Below are 19443 nucleotides of genomic sequence, written 5' to 3'. Positions count from 1 at the left end.
TACTTCAGTTTTTGAATTTTACCCCTCAATAGCAAAAAATGAAAGTAAATATTAAGAACCCGGACCGAATTGAAATAACTGTTCTTCGAATTGTAAAAACCCATTTCCTGCAAAATAACAAGCTGTACCGAAAAAAAACCGAAGTAAAATATTTCGGTTCCGATTCAGCCCTTAACAGTGCGTTAATACAAAATATAGGTTCAGTTTCGGTTCCGGTCCAAAAAAAACGGTCCCGTTCCCGTTTCCGTATCGGTTCCGGTCCGCGTCCCTGGTAAAAGTAGAACAAAAAACCAAAAAACTCATAATGCCAAGTCATACCCGTACATGCAAAGAACAAACACCGCACGTTCATACACTACTTTTTAAATCATTTTTTAAGATGAATTATTTTTGTTTTGCGATCACCAACAACGAAACATTTGAAATTGGAATTCCCAGCAAAACCAACTCCTCAAACGATTGTGAAGAGTGTAAAGGCACAAACCAGAGAGGAAAATTGTTAAACGGAAATAAGTCTGAAAGAATAGGAATTAACAAAATAGTGGGCCTGAGTGCAAACGGAATGACGGAAAAAGCGCGAAAGTCGGAAAATGCAGGAAAAAACCATTTTCCAAAAATACCACGATTATTTTTTTTGTTTGGGAGTCCGTATTTCAATGTTGTTCCATTTAATATTACCTTAATTTCAATCCTTATATACCTTTTTGTACAGTATGAAATAGTGGATTGTTTGCGCTTCTTTTATCTTGTAGAATGCAACAAGCAAGGGAAAAGATGATGAGGTTCCTAGATACAGTAGCCTGCATCTTTCGTTTGTTCTCGTTCGTTATACTATACATATTGATTTTGTACCCGAAATTAACTGGAAAAGAACTGAAACAAATTGCTAAACATTGTCTAAACCGGAACCGTACCGGAACCTAAGTTAAAAATGTTGCCTTGGACCGAAACCGAAACGGACAGTATACAGATGCTTCTTTTAATTGAAATGTTTTGCATATTGCAATGCATTTAGATTCTTCCAAACATGTTAACCAACTTGTATGTATCCTTTTCTCGGCCATTTATGTTATGTTATATTATCTATCTTAACTAAGCACGTACGAGTAAAGTTCGAATTTTAGATGCAATGATTCAAGACCATGTAAAACTTTGCTTCTTTAAAGTTAAGTAAAAATTTCGTTCCTTTAAAAGTGTGATTGATTCTTTCTCCGATGCGTGATGGATAGGCTCTCAAATTCTTATTCAAAAATATATATTTTAAATTTAACAGAGACTTGTTAAAAAAGTTTTTTTTTCAAAAAAGGTTTTTGTTACGTCCCATTTTTACGCGTAGCACCCGCAGCAGCTAATATTAATTGTGAGAAGCTCTATGTAAGAGCGACTGTGTGTGTCTTCTGTTCAATTTCTGTGAAATGATGACTGAATAATTATATAACTGGATTTTAAGGATTATTATTATTCTTATTTACAATACAAAAACATCGAAAAAATGAGTCAGTCAATTCATATCGACAAAAGCCTTTGTGTTATTCAATTTAAAACTCGCGATTGAATATCAAACGCAAACAATATATACATCAATTACCAAGCTTTTTTTCATTTCACGGAATAGCTCAGATATGACTAATCTCCGAATTTCCTGATACTGGCCGACGTTGGATAACCAAATTGTCGTTTAGGAAATGAACATCGATTTTCCTTTAGCCTCTATTTTTGTGTCGAATGTTTAAATTTAGATCGGAGCGTAATGCTCCATTGAATAAAAATAGAACAATTGCATATATACATTTAAGATCTCTAGTAATCTCGATTTAAACCCAATTTATAATGCTGTTCTAAGCGTATTTTTTCGGCTAATCGCAAGCCCGTTATTAATTTTTCTTGCAAATGTGTCTGCAGAAGACAAATATAATCAATCTTTTAGACAAAATTTTAGTTAATTTTGTAACTTCATTTGCAAAGTCTTCGAGTTGCAAAATACCATTAAGGTTTTTACAAGAGTGATTAAAGCAATAATTCCTTTCGGGCTGCTCTAATAAGAAAATGAGACGGCAAACAATCTCCCCTGCGCCCTTCTTCTCTATTTATGTTATCTCACTTCCGCTAAGGCAATATATACCAAGTATAGTGTTTTGCCACATTTTGTTGTATCATTAAGCAAAGCACTCCAGAATGCTTGGAATCGAATAGTCGCAGACAAATACGGTTGCAAACTGCAAGAAAAATAGGGATTTGAAGATAAACTTGCATATTTCGCACTGTTAACATGTACAGGTTTTAAACTGGAAAAAACAGCATGCCACGAATGTGTTGGTAAAATTAACTTGTTTAAAAATCAAACAAAATGGTCAATTAAGTTAAAAGTCGCTAAAAACGTTAGGATATGAAAATTTACTTTTTGCTCTATTCATTTATTACCTTCTCAAAAATAGTAATAAATAAAAATAAATGTACGATAACGGAGATTAAAACAAAAAACTCTAAGCAATGGGATAGTTCTTATTTGGAAATAATTCACCGAACACGGAAGAAAATGTAAAAAAATATTCCAATTGCTATCCTTGGTTTTTTTACAATATCTAAGCCTAAGTTCAAATGCCTACATTCTTTATTATGATCTTGTCACTTTTCTTTATTTGGTGTTTCAAGCCTTCAATATATCAATTTACGTATCTTCACATAATTCCATACAAAATAATCCAAGGGTAAAAGATCGGGTAATTTTGGAGGCTCACTGTATTGATCTGTATCTTCTAATCGAACACCCAGGAAAATATGTGAGCTTCATTGATTAAATGATCTGGATGCGTGTTATTGAACATGTGACACACTTGCTGTGTTTTTATTTGTCTACCTGTTCCAGATTAATTAAAATGTCTATGTGTCTGAGAGATACAAAATTGTTTCCATTTGTACAGCCTCTGTATACGTTCACTGGAAAAATGATCAGTTAAAAATCGAAATGAAAAAACGAGTAATTGCTCGATCAACGAATTGGTGGTTTCAATCTAAAGAAAATATTGTCAAACTAATGAATGGGTTGAAGCATAAGATCCAAGTAGATTTCGAGAAATCAGTATAGGGAATGTTTAATCTAAAACCAATAAAATTAATTATTTTTAAATTTACAGAACCAGAATATGGTCAGATCTATCGGAAAATCTTACAAAGTTTCTACTCAAAAAACATTAAATGCTAAGTTGTATTTTATAATAGAGTCACTGATGCAATATATCATTCTCATTCAGTCCAAACATTTAATGAATATTCGAATTATGCCCGTTGATTTATGTTAAAACACGTTTTGCCAGATCATTTTTACATGCACTTAATTACTTTGCTTTGCCCAATTTACCAAAACGGCATGCGTAATAAATGTGCGCTCTTTTGCAGCTCATTTTTATCCGATTATGGTTGAAAGCTCTAAATCATAATAAGAAATAACTGTCTAGCGCTTTCACACTAGTAAAATGTTCATAAAATCCAGTCTGAGGACAAAGAGCACTGCAGAGACATCGGGCAACTGATAATCAATTTCTTCTCAATGATACATCAATTGGTCAATATCTTGTTGCATGATATATTTACTATTTAATGCTTAGAACTACTATAGACCTATTGAGGGTTTTTCTTAAAAAATCCAAAATATCGACTGACGTAAGCAGACTCGCCCCACTTCGGAACGTATCGGTCTATTTCGGGACCAACCCCGAAAGAGATTCTAAAGGGATGCTGCAATGCCAATGGTTAGTAACTTAGGGTTGTTCCCTCGAACAAGCCTGATTCTAGAATACGATCGCGCGGAAAAAATCACAGAACAAAACACGTCCGAGCGATCCCACAATACTGCAGCATGTACACTTTGTTGCAGTATAATCTGCCCAAAGTGAAAGTAAAGCATTTTTGCTGAAAAACTAAGCTCCCGATGTTATAGAAGTAGGATAATGATTCAGGGATGTAATTTGTTATAAAATGTTGTGCGTCAAAGTTAAGAAAAAGTTAAGTGACGTTCTGCTTGTGGATTTGGGTGGGTGTGGGAGAAGATCTTCATAGGAAAATATGTAGATTCGTTAGCTCCTATTAGGTAAGTGAATTAACATTAGATAAACTCAATGGTTAAATTAGAGTTTTTGTTTAAAAATCGTGCCATTGCATTTTTCGATCAAGTTTCATTAATTTCTTTATGTTTGTGTTATTGAACAACTGCTTTACAATATCAGTTATATGTGAAAAGGTATCAAAAACACCCTAATTTTTTTCAGTACTATAGTTTGAAAAAACGCCCAGGAAAAATAAAAACAGTTGTTTAAAATTAGTATGTATAATTTGTTTGTATACGACACACATTTTATTAATCTACATTTTACCGCAATTGGGCGTGAACCTCTATTTTAAATAAATAACTAGCGGGTATAATAATTGCAATGTCAAACTTCGAATTAATCGCTCAATCTTAAACCAATTAAACCCAAACAGAAGTCAAGGCAATTGTCACCTTTAACCATAATATTGCCCAACCCTTTCTTGCGTCCTTTCTTATTGTCCGAAATGCGGAAGGAACCTCACCCATCTGACAATGATAAAAGATTTTTAAGTTTACTTGGGGCGACTTTATTAAATTTCCACAAAGCAGCATTTTGCCCTTTTTCCATGTTATCTTTGGGAGACACTGAAAGACTTACCAGTAAATTCCAGCATGAAAAAGTTGTTTACTTATTAGATTGATCAGACGCGTCTATAAAAATGTAAATAACAAAGTGCAGTTTAATACTAAGTAATTGAAAATAAAAACACGTAAATGCAGGCATGGACGTAAATAATTTCTGCTTATGAAATCACAATTTGAAATTTTTTTCGGAAGTAAATTTTACTCATTTATCTCTATTTTTTAGATCCTGTGCAGATTTCTCAGACAAATATGGACTCTTTTCATAGAGTGCTCAAAATTATTTATTGTTTACTACAAAATGCTCGTTTTAATGGCGATAGAGATTTTTATGATTTACTTCACAGCCGCCAATTATACTAATAAAATTAATTAAGAACTATTCCTTAAGTGATACACTTTAACTTCTTTTCAAAAATAATTTCTTATCAAATTAATACATTTTCAAATGGATTATTGCAAATTTTTTTTCGACCTCACAGTAAAACGAACTGTTTATCAGAGGACAAAAAATAGGGAAAAGCTGTGCTCCAATTAGAGTAGCAAGTGGAAAAATAATCCCCTGCAAAGTTAATGGCAACCTTTGGAAACCTATGCGAAACGCATATAAAGCAGGGGACCAAATATAAACTATGATTATAAGCAGTCTGCTTTACAGTCGTATTAAGCGAATGGTAATAAAGTTGTAGTAGTTAACTTGAGTGATGCAATGAAAGTTTATGTGTCCCAAAATCCGTTTTAATTATTTAGCAACGTTCTTCATTACGACTTTGAATCAAAACATAACTCGGAAGTTTCTTGCCATATCATGAGATTAATAAATTAATTACAAGCTTCTCATTTACAGCTTTTTTTTCTTCATTTTAATCATCCCTTTTAAATGTTGTTCTAAATTCTGCTAAATTTAATTGACATTATTTTTACAATTTTGTTTTCTACTTTCTTTAATTATGCTGTATTCTCAAATGAATTATACTATAAATAGAATACTGAATCATTCGGAATGCAGTCGCCTTTTTGATAACTTTAGTTTGAGAGACATACAAGAGAAATAACAATTATGTTGAACTAAAGTAGTAGTCCATGCCCTCACAGTGGAGGTGTATGCAAACGAAGAACGAGAGCGAAACGTAATTAAACGAAACGAAGTAAAAAATATAGCGGGATCGTTGGTGCAAAAAATGTAATGTTTTTGCACACTCTTTTCAGATCTCCGTCATCCCTGTAACACCTTAAAAATCATCCACATTTATTGCAACCATATTTTTTTTGCAATTCTCTAAATTTGACGTAAAAATAATTATCTTGCAATTTTAGTTGCTATTTGGATTTTCAGAGTGTTCAGTTTAGTGTTTCAGATTGTGGGAGTTTGACCTACATACAAATACAATACAAAAATGCTTTCAAAACTCATTAACGTTTTTATCAAAGTATTTAAATCCGGGTACCCCATAGTTCTAAGAATGAAACAATTAGCATATAATAGTGGACAAGTAATTAATACGCGTCGCATTTGCTAAGTTTAGTTAATATTTTCTATTCTTTTTTTAGGGTCTATGTTTTGGTACTTGGCAATATCAAAATCGAAACCTTATAAAATGCGCAAAAATTATTTTACAATTGTTATGTTTTTAGAATATTTTATCCCGAAATAAACAAATAAAAATTGATTTTTAATTAATGGCTATCCCGTCGGCTCAAGCCAATACTTCACAGGGTTCGTCGCTAAATTAAATAAATTCCATTTAAAGAAGAAAGTGCCAATGCCTTTAGGAAGAGCCGCTTTGGAAGAACTCTTAAAACTCAAAAATGTAATTCACTTCTAAAGTGAATTAACAAATCGTATATTATGATTCCTTAAAAAGTATTCCCAGAGTTCTTCCAATGTGGTTTTTCCTAATGTAAGTAGTTCACAATTATTTCAAGATTTTGTTTCATTTCAAGACTAATTTTTTTCTGTATATTTTCGGTATACGTTTAATATTACAATTGTTTAAAAACCTAAAATTAGAAATATAAATATTTCAATTTTGGTAATTGGAAAGGAAGAAAGCCCATTAATTCTTCTGGAAGACAAAGAAATAACCAAATTACTGTCTTTTATTCTCTGCGAGCAATTAATTTTCAAAATACCCATTACAAAAGATACTTTTAGCAAAAGAATGAATTGTCGGTCAACGAGACAAGCAAACGGCAACTAGGGGGTATCAAATAATTCTAAATTTAATGCAGAATTCAGAAATCAGGAAAACAACTAGGTGCGCTAATTTTATTACAAAAACCTAAACTCTATTGAGAAACACAATTATTTTAGCATGTATAGATTTTGAACAAAATTCATATTTTTAATTTCTTGTCCATCTCTAACGATTTACGCATTGACACTATTTCATACTAATAAAACACGCTCTATAACATTTTAAATCCAGGAAATTGTCGAGTTATTTTGGGACTTCCTGCCAATGATTTCAAATGTTTATAATGAGTTAAACATTGTGAGTGATGTAAAGAGTAAACTTCTTCAAGCCTTCATCTCAAACAAACTTTATTTCAGCAAGAACTAGCTTTTTGAATGTTTTTGTTCTTAATTCTGCTTTTAAATAGCATGACAAATACTTGTTGTTAGAAGCAGTAGTGATTTTGTTTCCTTTAAGGGCATTACCATTATAGAAATTGGTCACATTCTTTCTGATTGAAGTTTGTGAAAAAGAGGCCATTCTCACGAATTCGGTAGTAGGCATGGGTAACACTGTGTTGAGTTGCGCTTTTGACTTTTTGCCGCTCTGTGCGCTAATGCCTTATAACTCATTGTGGCTCACTGCGCCGCACTTTGAATTATGCTTAGCATTTAAGCTATAGGCGGATTAAAGCTTTACGAGGCCCGGGATTGGAATTTTAACATCTCAAAAAACGTCACTCCGTTTTTACGAGTAACGTTTTATCACTTCAAAACTTTATTTTAACACCTAAGAAAAAGTTCATCACATTTTTAATTAATAAACGTTTTTCCAAGTAGGTGACTGGCCTCTGAGTTACTCATTCTTATTCGACAGATCACAATTTTCTAAAGGTTGGCACAAGATGTTTCAGGTCACTTAAAACGGTGCTATTTGGTTTGCAGTATTTGATTTATTTTCATTAAATATTTTATTAGCCGTTAGTTGTATGTCCGTTAGTCACTGATTAAACACACTTGGAGATATGAGAAAATGAAAAATACTTCTTAGACAAGGAAATTGCAATACATATTGAGGGCTAATAATATCCTAAAATCTTTGTGTTTTAATGATTATATTATGAACTTATAAAATAAATCACAGTTTTTAATAAAACCAAGTAACAACTCAACACATTTACTATGTTCAGAAACATTTTTTTTACTAAATCCAAGGCTATGCTGCCTGGAAATTTCAAACAGCAAAGAGAAATTATTGGAGCGTATTCAGCAAGGCGGCGCAATAATCACGAGAAAACAAACGTGAAATAAGAAATGCCGCTTCATTATTTGACATACGAGCATAAAATTGTCTTGAGCTGCAAGAAGAACACTAAAAAAAATATTGTTTTTCATTTATATGTTACCAAATAACTAACTCTCGTCACGGGTTTTGAATGTAATTCTTTAGTAACTACTATATAAATAAAAAAGTTTTAAAACTATAATCAAAATAAAGAAATTAAATATGATAAGTCCCTAAAAGTTATGCCCTTAAAAAGAAATGGTAAAGGTTGGATTGAGCCATTGCTGGATCGAATTGATCTGGTGGTGATTGAAACTGATCACACAAAAAAACTTTATAAATTGAATTAATTTTTTAATAAATTAAAATAAAATGTTAAAGTCAATTAAAACTCGTTGCTTCAAGATACTAGTTTTCATATTATTTATGTGACCAATCAACCGAACATTTCAAAACATCTAACAGATATATTAAGTCAGCAACATGAACATGGGCTCTCGCAACGTATAGTCTGTGGTCAGTATCGTTACGATCCATATCTACATTGATATACAACCCATTTTGATAGGTTTCCCAATATAATCTCGCAATCTCCGAGACGCCGTACTGAAAAGTACCTTTGATAGCATCATTTCGTACATTTCCAATTTCCTGTTGGTAAGAGAGGGTGGATGATGTTGGCTTGCCAGATTAATTTAGGATATGTTCTCGGTCGGAAGAAAATCAGAAGTTTTCTGCTACAGTAAACGAGGCAATACAAGTTGGTTTTCGAGGGTAAAATACGGCAAATGCCTAAAAATTACCAGTGTTTTTTATGAAATCTTGTTGATTATAACTTTATCAGTTCGAACGGGAAAATGTAAGTGATTGGATTAATTTTGTTGCAGCGGCGTTTAGGGAGAAGGTTTGGTCAATATTAATTGATTAATTCACTCCTCTTATAGGAATATTTGTGAATGTATTGGTGTGACCGGCCATGAGCTAAATGCGCACTAATATAAGTACCTACGTATTGAAAGGCTGATACTAAATTGGTTAAGATGTACTTTAGATGAAAAAAACTAAGACGTTTACTGATTTAATATTCTTAGAGTTGTACATTTAATTTACTATCGGTAAAGTCAGATTAAAAGTTTCCTAGAAAACCAAATGCTTAAAATACATAAGTATTTCTCTTTCGAAGTTACGCTTTTGGAGTTTAGACCGCTTTCCTTTAGACCTTAGGAACAATATAACTACCTTATTGAAATTGCTTTCATAGTTTTCAGGCGATGTTTCGAGGCATTGTGACTACTGCACCCTGTAGGTGGAATACTCGGAAAACTTTTCCATTTCTAGAAAACGGCATATAAACTTTTTGATTAAACATGTTTTCGATTTAGTAACGTGTACAGAAATATCACGAACAACAAAGTTAGAGCAAGATACTCCTGGCGTGTGACTAGCCAACAAAGAACTTATGAGAAAAATCTCAAATGTAAACATTTCAGATTCATCTTATAGTTATAAGAAAAATTACGCACAATTCGTCCTTTAAAAATTGGATCAGAGTTATTGGGTAACCTACACTATTTTCAAATAATTCAAATTGGGACTAAGCAATTCTTACGTAAGCAATGACAAAATATGAGGAAATCTATAACAATTAGAGTACGAATGTAACAACTATAGCAAACATGAAGAGTCTGCGAAGCAAGTTGAATTTTGAATCAACAAACTTTACAGCTCTCTTTGTTTATGCGATCCTGCCAGTCGAACATCGCTCACAATGCTAAATATATCATCTCCTGTCGCTCTAGGTTTCTCTTAATATATTTAGGCTTATGGGGCAGTTTTGGAAGCACGATAAATTTATCCCGGAAAATAAAGGCGGAAGAGCCGACCCGAATATTAATAAACGATAAACAATGAACATTATGTTATGTCCCAAGATACTTAATGTGACAGGGGGTTTCCTGTTAGTATATTAACAGAAATACTTAAGCAAATTGAAAAGAAAGATAAAACACAAGAAGTGTTGATAGCAGTGTGACAAAGAAAGCACCATAAATCAGGACTATTAAGTTCATTGGTTAAATATCTGCTACCATAATTTAACTGCGCCCTATATATTTAACGTTTGTCTAATTGCTCTTCCTTATCTTATTCTTTCCGCGCTCAAAAACAAGCACTTTAGACGATCTCATTCTTGAAGAGCGTTGTCAACGACAAAAGCGAAAAAGTCAATTAAACCCTTAAGTGCGAGGCATACTACTTCCTTCATTCATTCTTTTTTATCGATTTGCTCGTATTGTATGATCCGAAATAAATCTGGTAACGTTCCGATGAGTGATTTGTCCCATTTCGCTAAACTGCAAGTTTAAAGCAAAAAACGGAAATGTTCTCGACGTTAAGATACGTTGTTTTACCTCATCAATCAATGAGCGATTAAAAGCTGATATTCAGATGCTGCACAATCGATCTTCTTCGATGTCAAAAAGAAGTTAAAAAGACAAAAAAAAACTTTCGCTGTGTATAGAAAATATTTGGGTAATTGCATTATAAAAGTACACAAAACTGTAGAAGATAAAGAAATTGGGGATAATGAAAGAAGAAGAAACTACACCTTCGACGTAGTTTAGAAAAATAGTAACGAAGAATAAAATAATCTTCCGAATAATCCTTGATATTACGCAGACTGTTTGCAAGTGTTACGTTACGACGTTTAGACACCAAAAAATGCACTTAATTAAATAAAAATAAAATTAAAATGCTTTCTGTGAAAATGTTCAAGTTCAAAGAAGTAAATTAACATGGAAAAACACCCATTTTCAGATTTGCAAATAAAAACATGCATGGAAAAGATATTCATTGGGAGTTTAGAACTGGGAAAATCTGCAAAGTGAATTGGATTGCTGCTATTTCGTGCCTGAAAATTTCTGAGTATTTCCAGAGAAATGGTATTCTATAAGTTAGTCTTTCAGATAGGAGTCTAATAATTTAAACCTGTTAAATTAAACATCTAAATAGTCTTGTATACAGGGTTTTTCCCAATTATTTGCAAATGTTTTCCAGGTGCTTTTAGAAACGGCCCAGTAAATTTTTGGGATTTGAGCTTCTCTCCAAAAATAATCGATTTTGAAAATAACCAAAAAATCAATTTTTTTCAAGCACTTATGATTACAACTAATTTAATGACACCGTGCAGTGGATTTCTTTTCTTGCCAGTTTTTTTTCTATGCAATCTTAATAGTATTTGAGAAAACATTCTTTGTCCATTACAAGTTATTAAATACAATTCAAACACGCCTTTAACATATTTGGATATGAATATGAAACACGCTGTTTATTTTAATAGTTTTATAATATATATTTTTTAATAATTCTATTAATTAGAAGCTCAATTGCATCTGAATGTAATTGTAGTTTTAAAACAAATGTACCTATACATGCGCTTACCATTAGAGGTTTATGTAATGGAAAAGGTAACATAAACCTTAATGATCGCTCTTTACAGCACATGAATCTTTTATATGAAATGTCCGAGATATAAAWWTTTAATTATAAATGTTGTAAGAGATAGAAGATAAAAACGTGCGACCTAAAATTTGAAATAATAGTTCTCGACTGTTCTAGCTACACTTTGTCTCTATCAATCTTCAATAATTTTCCCGTCTTTACTACTATTACTTTAGATTTTTTAACCATCTTCTTCGTATGATCAACATCTCTACTTCAGATATTACCACTTTCGTATTTCTGTATCATATTTTCGTCTTAACTGTAACTGTTTTGTCTATAACCATCTATTCGTCGTACGAATAGTAAAGGACTCAGAAATCAATTTGGATATAACTTTCTGTAATTATCAAGCCCTGGGATTGTAGTGTTAGTTTTTCTCATTTCAGTCAGTTTTATATCTGCTTTCCACATTTTTTCTTAGCTTCACTTTCAAACTTCTTTGTTCCAAATTTTTGAAAATTAAATTTCTGAATTAAATACTCTTCTATTTAGTTTGCCCAATTTCTAATATATTTAAATTCCTTTCGTTTCTGTTTAACACCTAACGTAGCATAAATATGCATTTCTACTCTCATGTCTATTCTCATTTTTCTCCTCTCGTACTAACAGATTTCCCAAATGTGTAATTTTTCAAACTTGATAATCTAGTTAATTGGTTTCTGAAGATCTTTTACTCAACTTTCTGTTTTATTTCCTTCCCGTTTTCTGTCTTCAATAGTTTCAAATGCCTTCCCTTCTTTACCCTTCACATCTAAATACACCACTTGTTAAAATTCAGATTAAAACCATCAATTTTGCAAAGCATTAACTTATTTTTAATGACGTTATCATTTTAGTTACTATTTCAGTTTCCGAAAGAGCGTAGAAAATCAAAGTTTAATAATGACAAAAATTTACTAAAGAAGACTAAAAGAACGGAGTAAGCCAATAAGTTTTATATTGCTTAAAAAATTACCTAATAGTAGTTTTCCTGTTGCCCAATTTAGTTAATTTTTAATCATGTTTCAGATTGCTAAATGGAGTGCCTGCTAGCAGCACTGCTCATACTAACAACTGGGCCAGTAGGTTTACTAGATGCCAACCCGGAAGCAAAGAGACTCTACGATGATCTTCTGAGCAATTACAACAGGCTCATAAGACCGGTCGGAAACAATTCAGATCGATTGACTGTGAAAATGGGACTAAAATTATCACAATTAATCGACGTGGTAAGTTCGATACTTTCCTAAAATACTTCACTGTCTCAACAATCCTTCGATGAGCAGCGATATTACAGGCAGACAAAATTTTAATTAACTTTATATAATTTATGAACTTGAGGCTACCACGAAGAGCAAATAGTAGTTTTCAATTCCACATTGCAATTCTTCCATTTGTTTTATCGTTGGCTTTAACAAATGGTGATTTAATTTCAGTTATTTCGCTCGATTTTCAGCTGAAGGCTTGAAAAATCGAGGCTTTTCGCCAGAAACGCTCAACCCCGAAAAAAAATTGAAACACTTTCTCAACAGTCTTGCTCATTTTAAATGTTTCATACATGATTGGATAACAGAAGATAAAAAAGTAAATTACATTTTTTTTCCAGAATTTGAAGAGTCAAATTATGACGACGAACGTCTGGGTAGAGCAGGTAATTCATGTTAAAAACGAAACTTATATAGGAGAAAAACCAAATCTATTCAGATTATCATTTATTATAAGTGCAAGATTTGCAGTATAAAAAATATTTTGCAGGAATGGAATGATTACAAACTAAAATGGAACCCGGATGACTATGGGGGAGTAGAAACCTTGCATGTACCATCAGAACATATTTGGCTTCCGGATATAGTGCTTTATAACAAGTAAATGATACAAAACTTCTATAAAAATACTAGCAGAACACTCAGGAAAGTTTGGCAGAGTTTACTAAATCTTCTCTTCGTTCTTTTACAGCGCGGACGGAAACTACGAGGTAACAATCATGACCAAAGCGATTCTGCATCACACGGGCAAAGTGATCTGGAAACCGCCGGCGATCTATAAATCCTTTTGTGAAATTGACGTTGAATACTTTCCATTCGACGAACAAACTTGTTTCATGAAATTCGGAAGTTGGACGTACGACGGTTATCTGGTGAGTTATGTGAACCGCAACTATTTTCGCACAAGAAAAATGTTCTTTTCCGTTTTTTTTCTCATCCTAAACCGAAGGATTTTAGCAATTAAATTATCAATATTTTTATGAATTATGGTTATTTAAAATTGCCCGGGCTCAAAGAAAAGAGAGAATATTTTGCAAAAAGCCTGAGTGGACAAAGTGAGAATATTTCTCCAACTTATACGATATGTTCGATTTATCAATTTTCCGAACTATGGCCAAACCTTTCCTAACCATACTGCTTTATCGTGAAAAAAAAATTACTAATACTTAATTATCTATGGGATTTGGCGTATCTAATTTACAATGCAAATTATTTTATTGGCTTAATTTTTCCTCATCTTTACAGAAAAAAATTTCAACCAGCAGATCATTTTGATTAAAACAACTTGACTATTTGTTAGTCCAAGCGATTAATAATCAGATAAATAAATTTACCTGTGGGTTCATTCTGAGATAAGGTAATAAATTCAATTTTCTAAATTACTACGCTTTTTTTGTCCGAAAGTATATATGCAAACCTGATGCGTAAGTTCTGTGTGATATTATAACATTACATTTCGAAATTGTAACACTGTAAGCTCAACTTCTGTGTAAATAAAAATAACTCATAAATATACATAAAAGGGATTACATGCTCCCATATTTATGTGCTGAAATTCCGTGCGGAAAAATATTAAATTTTCATTCTATATCTCGTAGAACTCGCCTTGCCTAAAATCCCGTTCATTTGGATCGAAGCGTAGTTTGGCAAGCAAAACAAAGCTATAAAACATCTGAACTATAGGGTATTTCCAAAAAGACGAAAGCAAATTAAAGAGAGGCAAACTGAGAAAGTTCAGATAAAGTCATAAAGAACTAAATTGGCGATAAAAGTTTACGATATTTACTCAAAAAGTCTTGAAGACGAGTAAGTCTGACAATAAAGCAAGATTTACTGATTTGCTAAAAGATTTAAAATGTTACTAAGTTTGCGTCAAATAACCAAACAAAGTGCTGAATTCAGAATTTATATCTCATCGAGATCATATACAGGGTGTTGACTCTCAAATCTATAAAAGTTTTGTGTTGGTTGAATATTTTTCGAAACTGACTTACGTATAAGGAAGCTCTGCTCCGTTTATATCGTAAAACATCGCGTAGGACAATGGTTTTAAAATAAAAGTAAACTTGAATACCACTTCTTACAATTCAGTTTGTCCCGCGAGGTCCGCGACTTCTTACGTTATTTTGTAGTGTTATATACATTTTGTGATAAATAAATCTGATAATTTCGCGTGCGTCTGAACAACAAATCGAATTTTAAAAAACGTTGAATGAAACTTCACAGTTAAAAAATCGTTCTGTTGTGGTTTTAATGGAAAAAGTGTAAAACTTGTAATCAGATAGATTTTTGGAAGAAATTTGACCATCAATAGCTGAGGAGCCAGACATTTTTTGTTGATAAGTTAGGTCAGATCGTCTTCTTTTGATGCAAGGAATATCGCAGTGTCCTTTTGATCATGTGCTTACGGGACACCCTGTATAATGTTGCACATTAAGGTACTTATTGATTATTTCGGGCACTGCACACTACCGCTTTTAAGCGAGACTGTTTAAAAAACCCAAAAATCTCCAAAGAAAACCATTTAGATTGTGATTTCCTTGTTGGATTTCATACATGCATTCTACTCCTATATGAAAATTACGTATTTCAATCTCCAAATATTATATACATCATTTTTTAAACAAAGGTTTTATCTTCAATTATTACACTGATGTAATTTTATTGCAGATTGATCTTCGGCATCTCAAACAAGGAGAAAACAGCAATAATATAGCAGTAGGGATTGACCTGCAAGATTATTACATATCCGTGGAATGGGACATCATGAAAGTACCCGCGGTGCGAAACGAAAAGTACTACTCGTGTTGTGAAGAACCTTATCCAGACATTATATTCAATTTAACGCTAAGAAGAAAGACGTTGTTTTATACAGTGAATTTAATCATTCCGTGCGTTGGAATTTCGTTCCTAAGTATTCTGGTATTTTACCTGCCCAGTGACAGTGGAGAGAAAGTGTCTCTGAGTATTTCTATTCTGCTTTCGTTGACTGTCTTCTTTCTGCTCCTCGTCGAGACCATTCCTCCCACATCAATCACCGTTCCCCTTTTGGGAAAATATCTTCTATTCACCATGTTGCTCTGTACATTGTCAGTGGTTGTAACTATTGCCGTCTTGAATGTTAACTTCAGGTATGAGTTCACTTTAAAACGCTCAAATTCACTAAACTGCAGGAAACGTTTATCCATAATATTCTTGCAGATCGCCAGTGACTCATAAATTGGCCCCGTGGGTTCGTACCGTGTTCATTGAAACGCTGCCACCAATTTTATTCATCAAAAGACCCAAAAAAGATGACGATGATAACGAAGAGTGTATGCTAACCGATGTTCTTCACATACCTGGTCCCTTCAATATGTACGAAAAACCAACTTTCGAAAGTTTCGATCTGGGTGAGTATATCGGCAAAAAAAATACTTTAAATTAGCAATATTCTTTAAAAATATTGAAAATTTAGCAGCTTAAATTTGTGTGTGAAAGGGAAACTTCTTACTTTAAACATATTCAGGAAGATGTGTAAAATGGCTCCTATTTTTGAGCTTTTAGAATTTTTCCAATTGAAATTTCTTGATCATCCTCAGCGGAATCTTTTTTTTTTTTTTTTTTAAGAGGTTTGGGAAATCTGCTGACAGACCCCCCAGGCATTGGTGTTCGGGCGCCTGGGGGAGTGTGGGGATGGAGCGCACCCCGACCCACTAAAACCCTTTCCTCTTCGACTGCAAAAGTGTCGGTTTTCTTACGCCAGATTACAAGGCTTATTGAATTTCCCTTTATTTTTTTTCTTTTGCTTCTATTACATGGCAGATGTGGTAATTTATTTTGTTCCATGTTTGTTTGTTAATTATGCCATTTGCGGACAATATCTCTCCAATCTCCAAATAAAGAGTTCGCGCTCTCCGCTCCATTGAGCACACTCAAATATTGTGTACTCAGGCCCCTACATTTCTTATCATCGCGTTTTTTTTATTCTGTGAGTGTAAGTACCAAAGGTCCCATGTTCGGTAAGAAATTGTGTCATCTGGTACGGCGTTTTACCCCATTTCCTTTTAAACTAAGGGGGAACATCCGGTATAAGGGTTTTTGTCCAGTTTTTCGGGCCAGTTTCCCATTCTTGCCATGCTCAAGGCAATCAGCACTCAGTTGAGTATAAAATTAATTACAACTAGGGATGTCTACACCAAGGAGCTTTTGGCACATTGGCACACTTTTGGCAATTCGACTCCTAATAATTATTATAATTCTACCTTCTATACAATATGTGTTTTGTTTTAGCCTCTTCTCGCATGTTTTCTTCTATAAAACTCCTCAATTTCTAGACCTGATCTGTCGTTTGTAAAATCACAAATCTTCTATACTGAGATCTCTTTAAGTTTTTCGTAGTTAAGTGCCGCTATTGTGTTGAATGTGCAGTCCCTAACCGTTCCAAACATATTCTTACATTCTCTTGTACTTTCTAGGCCTTGTTGCCTCGATTGTCCTCCGTGCTTAAAATGTTTCAACCAAATTAATATATGCTATGAGATCTTCATGCCAAAATGATTAATTTTGTAACGTTAATCTCCTTGCCACAATGTCCTTTTTGCTGCAGGATTATCAGGTGGACGATTTGAAATTCCTCCACCTGGATTGGCTTGTTTTGATGAGCCACCATTTCCACTCCCGTTGGCTGGCGGTGATGACGAATTATATAGTCCTGCAAGTTGCAGAACTGGTGCTTTCGACCCTCCTAGTGACGTAAGTCCCGGATTTGGAAGGGTAGACGGTTACGATATGGAGAAAACTATCGCAGATTCGAAATTCATTGCTCAACATGTGAGAAACAAAGATAGTTTTGAAAATGTAAGTACTATAGAATAAGAACTAGGATAAATATAGCAAACATGACCAATATTGGCAGTTCTTTATCAAATTACTTTCTATACGATACCTTGCAGCAATTCCATACTGAAGTTTTTCAAACAAAAAGCCGCAAATCTTTAAAATGAAATCCGACAGTTAAACCCCTCGACATAAATTAGAAAATATATTTAACAATTACCGGAGAAAATTGTATTCTAATAGAACAATGCACGTTTATCGAGCGTCATTCAAGTCGAAGCTATTTGAATTAGTAGGTAACAAATTTCTTCATCATCGTTGTTTTACCAGGTTGAGGAAGATTGGAAATACGTTGCCATGGTTCTAGATCGTCTTTTCCTATGGATTTTCACATTGGCGTGCGTCGTAGGTACAGGGGTAATCATTTTGAACGCTCCCTCATTATACGACACGACGAAACCTATTGATGTGGTAATTTCCAAAGTGGCCAAAAAGCGAATGGCGTTGTTACAGATGGTACCCGAAGAGGTGTGAAAATACAAGTTGACAATATGTTGTTTTTATAAGGCATTGTTTTGATGTTCGGAGTAATCCATTCAAGATGAATTTGATCGGTCCGAACATTTATATCACATGAATTTGTTGAAGACAAATAAGAGCTTTGCAAAAATGGTTTTCCTTGAACAATAAGAATTATAGAACGTTGATGTTTTGTATGGTAATTCTAATTAAGGCTAATATATTAAGGTTTTGATGATTTTAACCAGATGATTCGATTAATCAAATCGTAGTTATACACATGCATCTAGTTAAATGCATCGATTCGTAAGACTACGAGGCAAAGTAAAATTAAGCAGACGATTTTTCCCAGTGTTCATCAATGTTATGTCGAAAATCAAACTACGTTTTTTACTGCACTCAACTTAATATTAAATAGAAAATAGTCTGCTTAGTGTTACGACCACTGGTTTTATAACATGGATCTTCCGATAACAATCTAGAACGGTAGCAAAAGAAATCTTTAAAATTGTAGCTATTCTGTACAACGATATTTAGTTAAGTCGAGTGTTTTGAGGTTTTCTATAAATCTGTTACGAATGTAAAAAAATATTATTTTTTCTTTCGATCTGTCTTCTATTCGCATTTGAAAAACCACGATCTACTTTTTATAGGTATTATTTTTTTCGATTTATGTAAACAACTTCGTTAGATGCAATTCAAAGACTAACTGAAAAAAAATAACGATGATAATCACTACAATAGGCAAAATGGGCGTAGAAGGAGAATTGTTATGTAAATTATATTAATTACTAATACTTTACTACGAATAAGTATCGTAATAATTGTAATAACAATTTAAGTGGCAAATAAAGCTCCACTAGACTATCGATTCATTATATACGCATATACAGATCAGTTTTTCGTTACAAAAAACAACACATTCCCATTGGCGTCATCATGACCATGTAATTTATCATGTTAAATCTTGAACTAGAATTACATCTGTATTTCCCGTATTTGCGATTGTTTTGCTGTCTAGTGAGATTTATTTGGCCAGCTACACATTTTTAAACGTCGTTTAAGACATATAACATTAGGATATAGTTCAAAACATCATGGGTAAACGGCAATACATAATAAAACATTTTTTTGATTACAAGTACGTGTTTTATTCATTCGGTAACTGTTTTACGGAATATAAGAAGTCAGATAATCTACAACGGAAGTCACTTTTTATTAACTAAATCCA

At 33.1% G+C, this 19443-nt stretch overlaps 1 protein-coding gene across 1 annotated transcript; it reads left to right on the top strand.

Moving 5' to 3' along the window:
• The first annotated feature begins 3769 nt into the window (after nt 1-3769).
• On the top strand, nt 3770-19353 carry LOC109546171 (acetylcholine receptor subunit alpha-like 1). Its single transcript, XM_019917020.2, has 9 exons — nt 3770-4087; nt 12640-12839; nt 13217-13261; nt 13366-13475; nt 13567-13747; nt 15546-16006; nt 16077-16267; nt 17464-17714; nt 18024-19353. The coding sequence occupies exons 2-9, from the start codon at nt 12648-12650 to the stop codon at nt 18225-18227; spliced, it is 1635 nt and encodes a 544-aa protein (XP_019772579.1). The 5' UTR covers nt 3770-4087; nt 12640-12647; the 3' UTR covers nt 18228-19353.
• The last annotated feature ends 90 nt before the right edge of the window (nt 19354-19443 follow it).

This window comes from Dendroctonus ponderosae, unplaced genomic scaffold, assembly GCF_020466585.1.
Source record: "Dendroctonus ponderosae isolate FM_Combo_2020 unplaced genomic scaffold, Dpon_F_20191213v2 Dpon_F_20191213_7, whole genome shotgun sequence".
NCBI lineage: Eukaryota > Metazoa > Arthropoda > Insecta > Coleoptera > Curculionidae > Dendroctonus > Dendroctonus ponderosae.
This window is presented reverse-complemented; position numbering and strand designations above follow the sequence as displayed.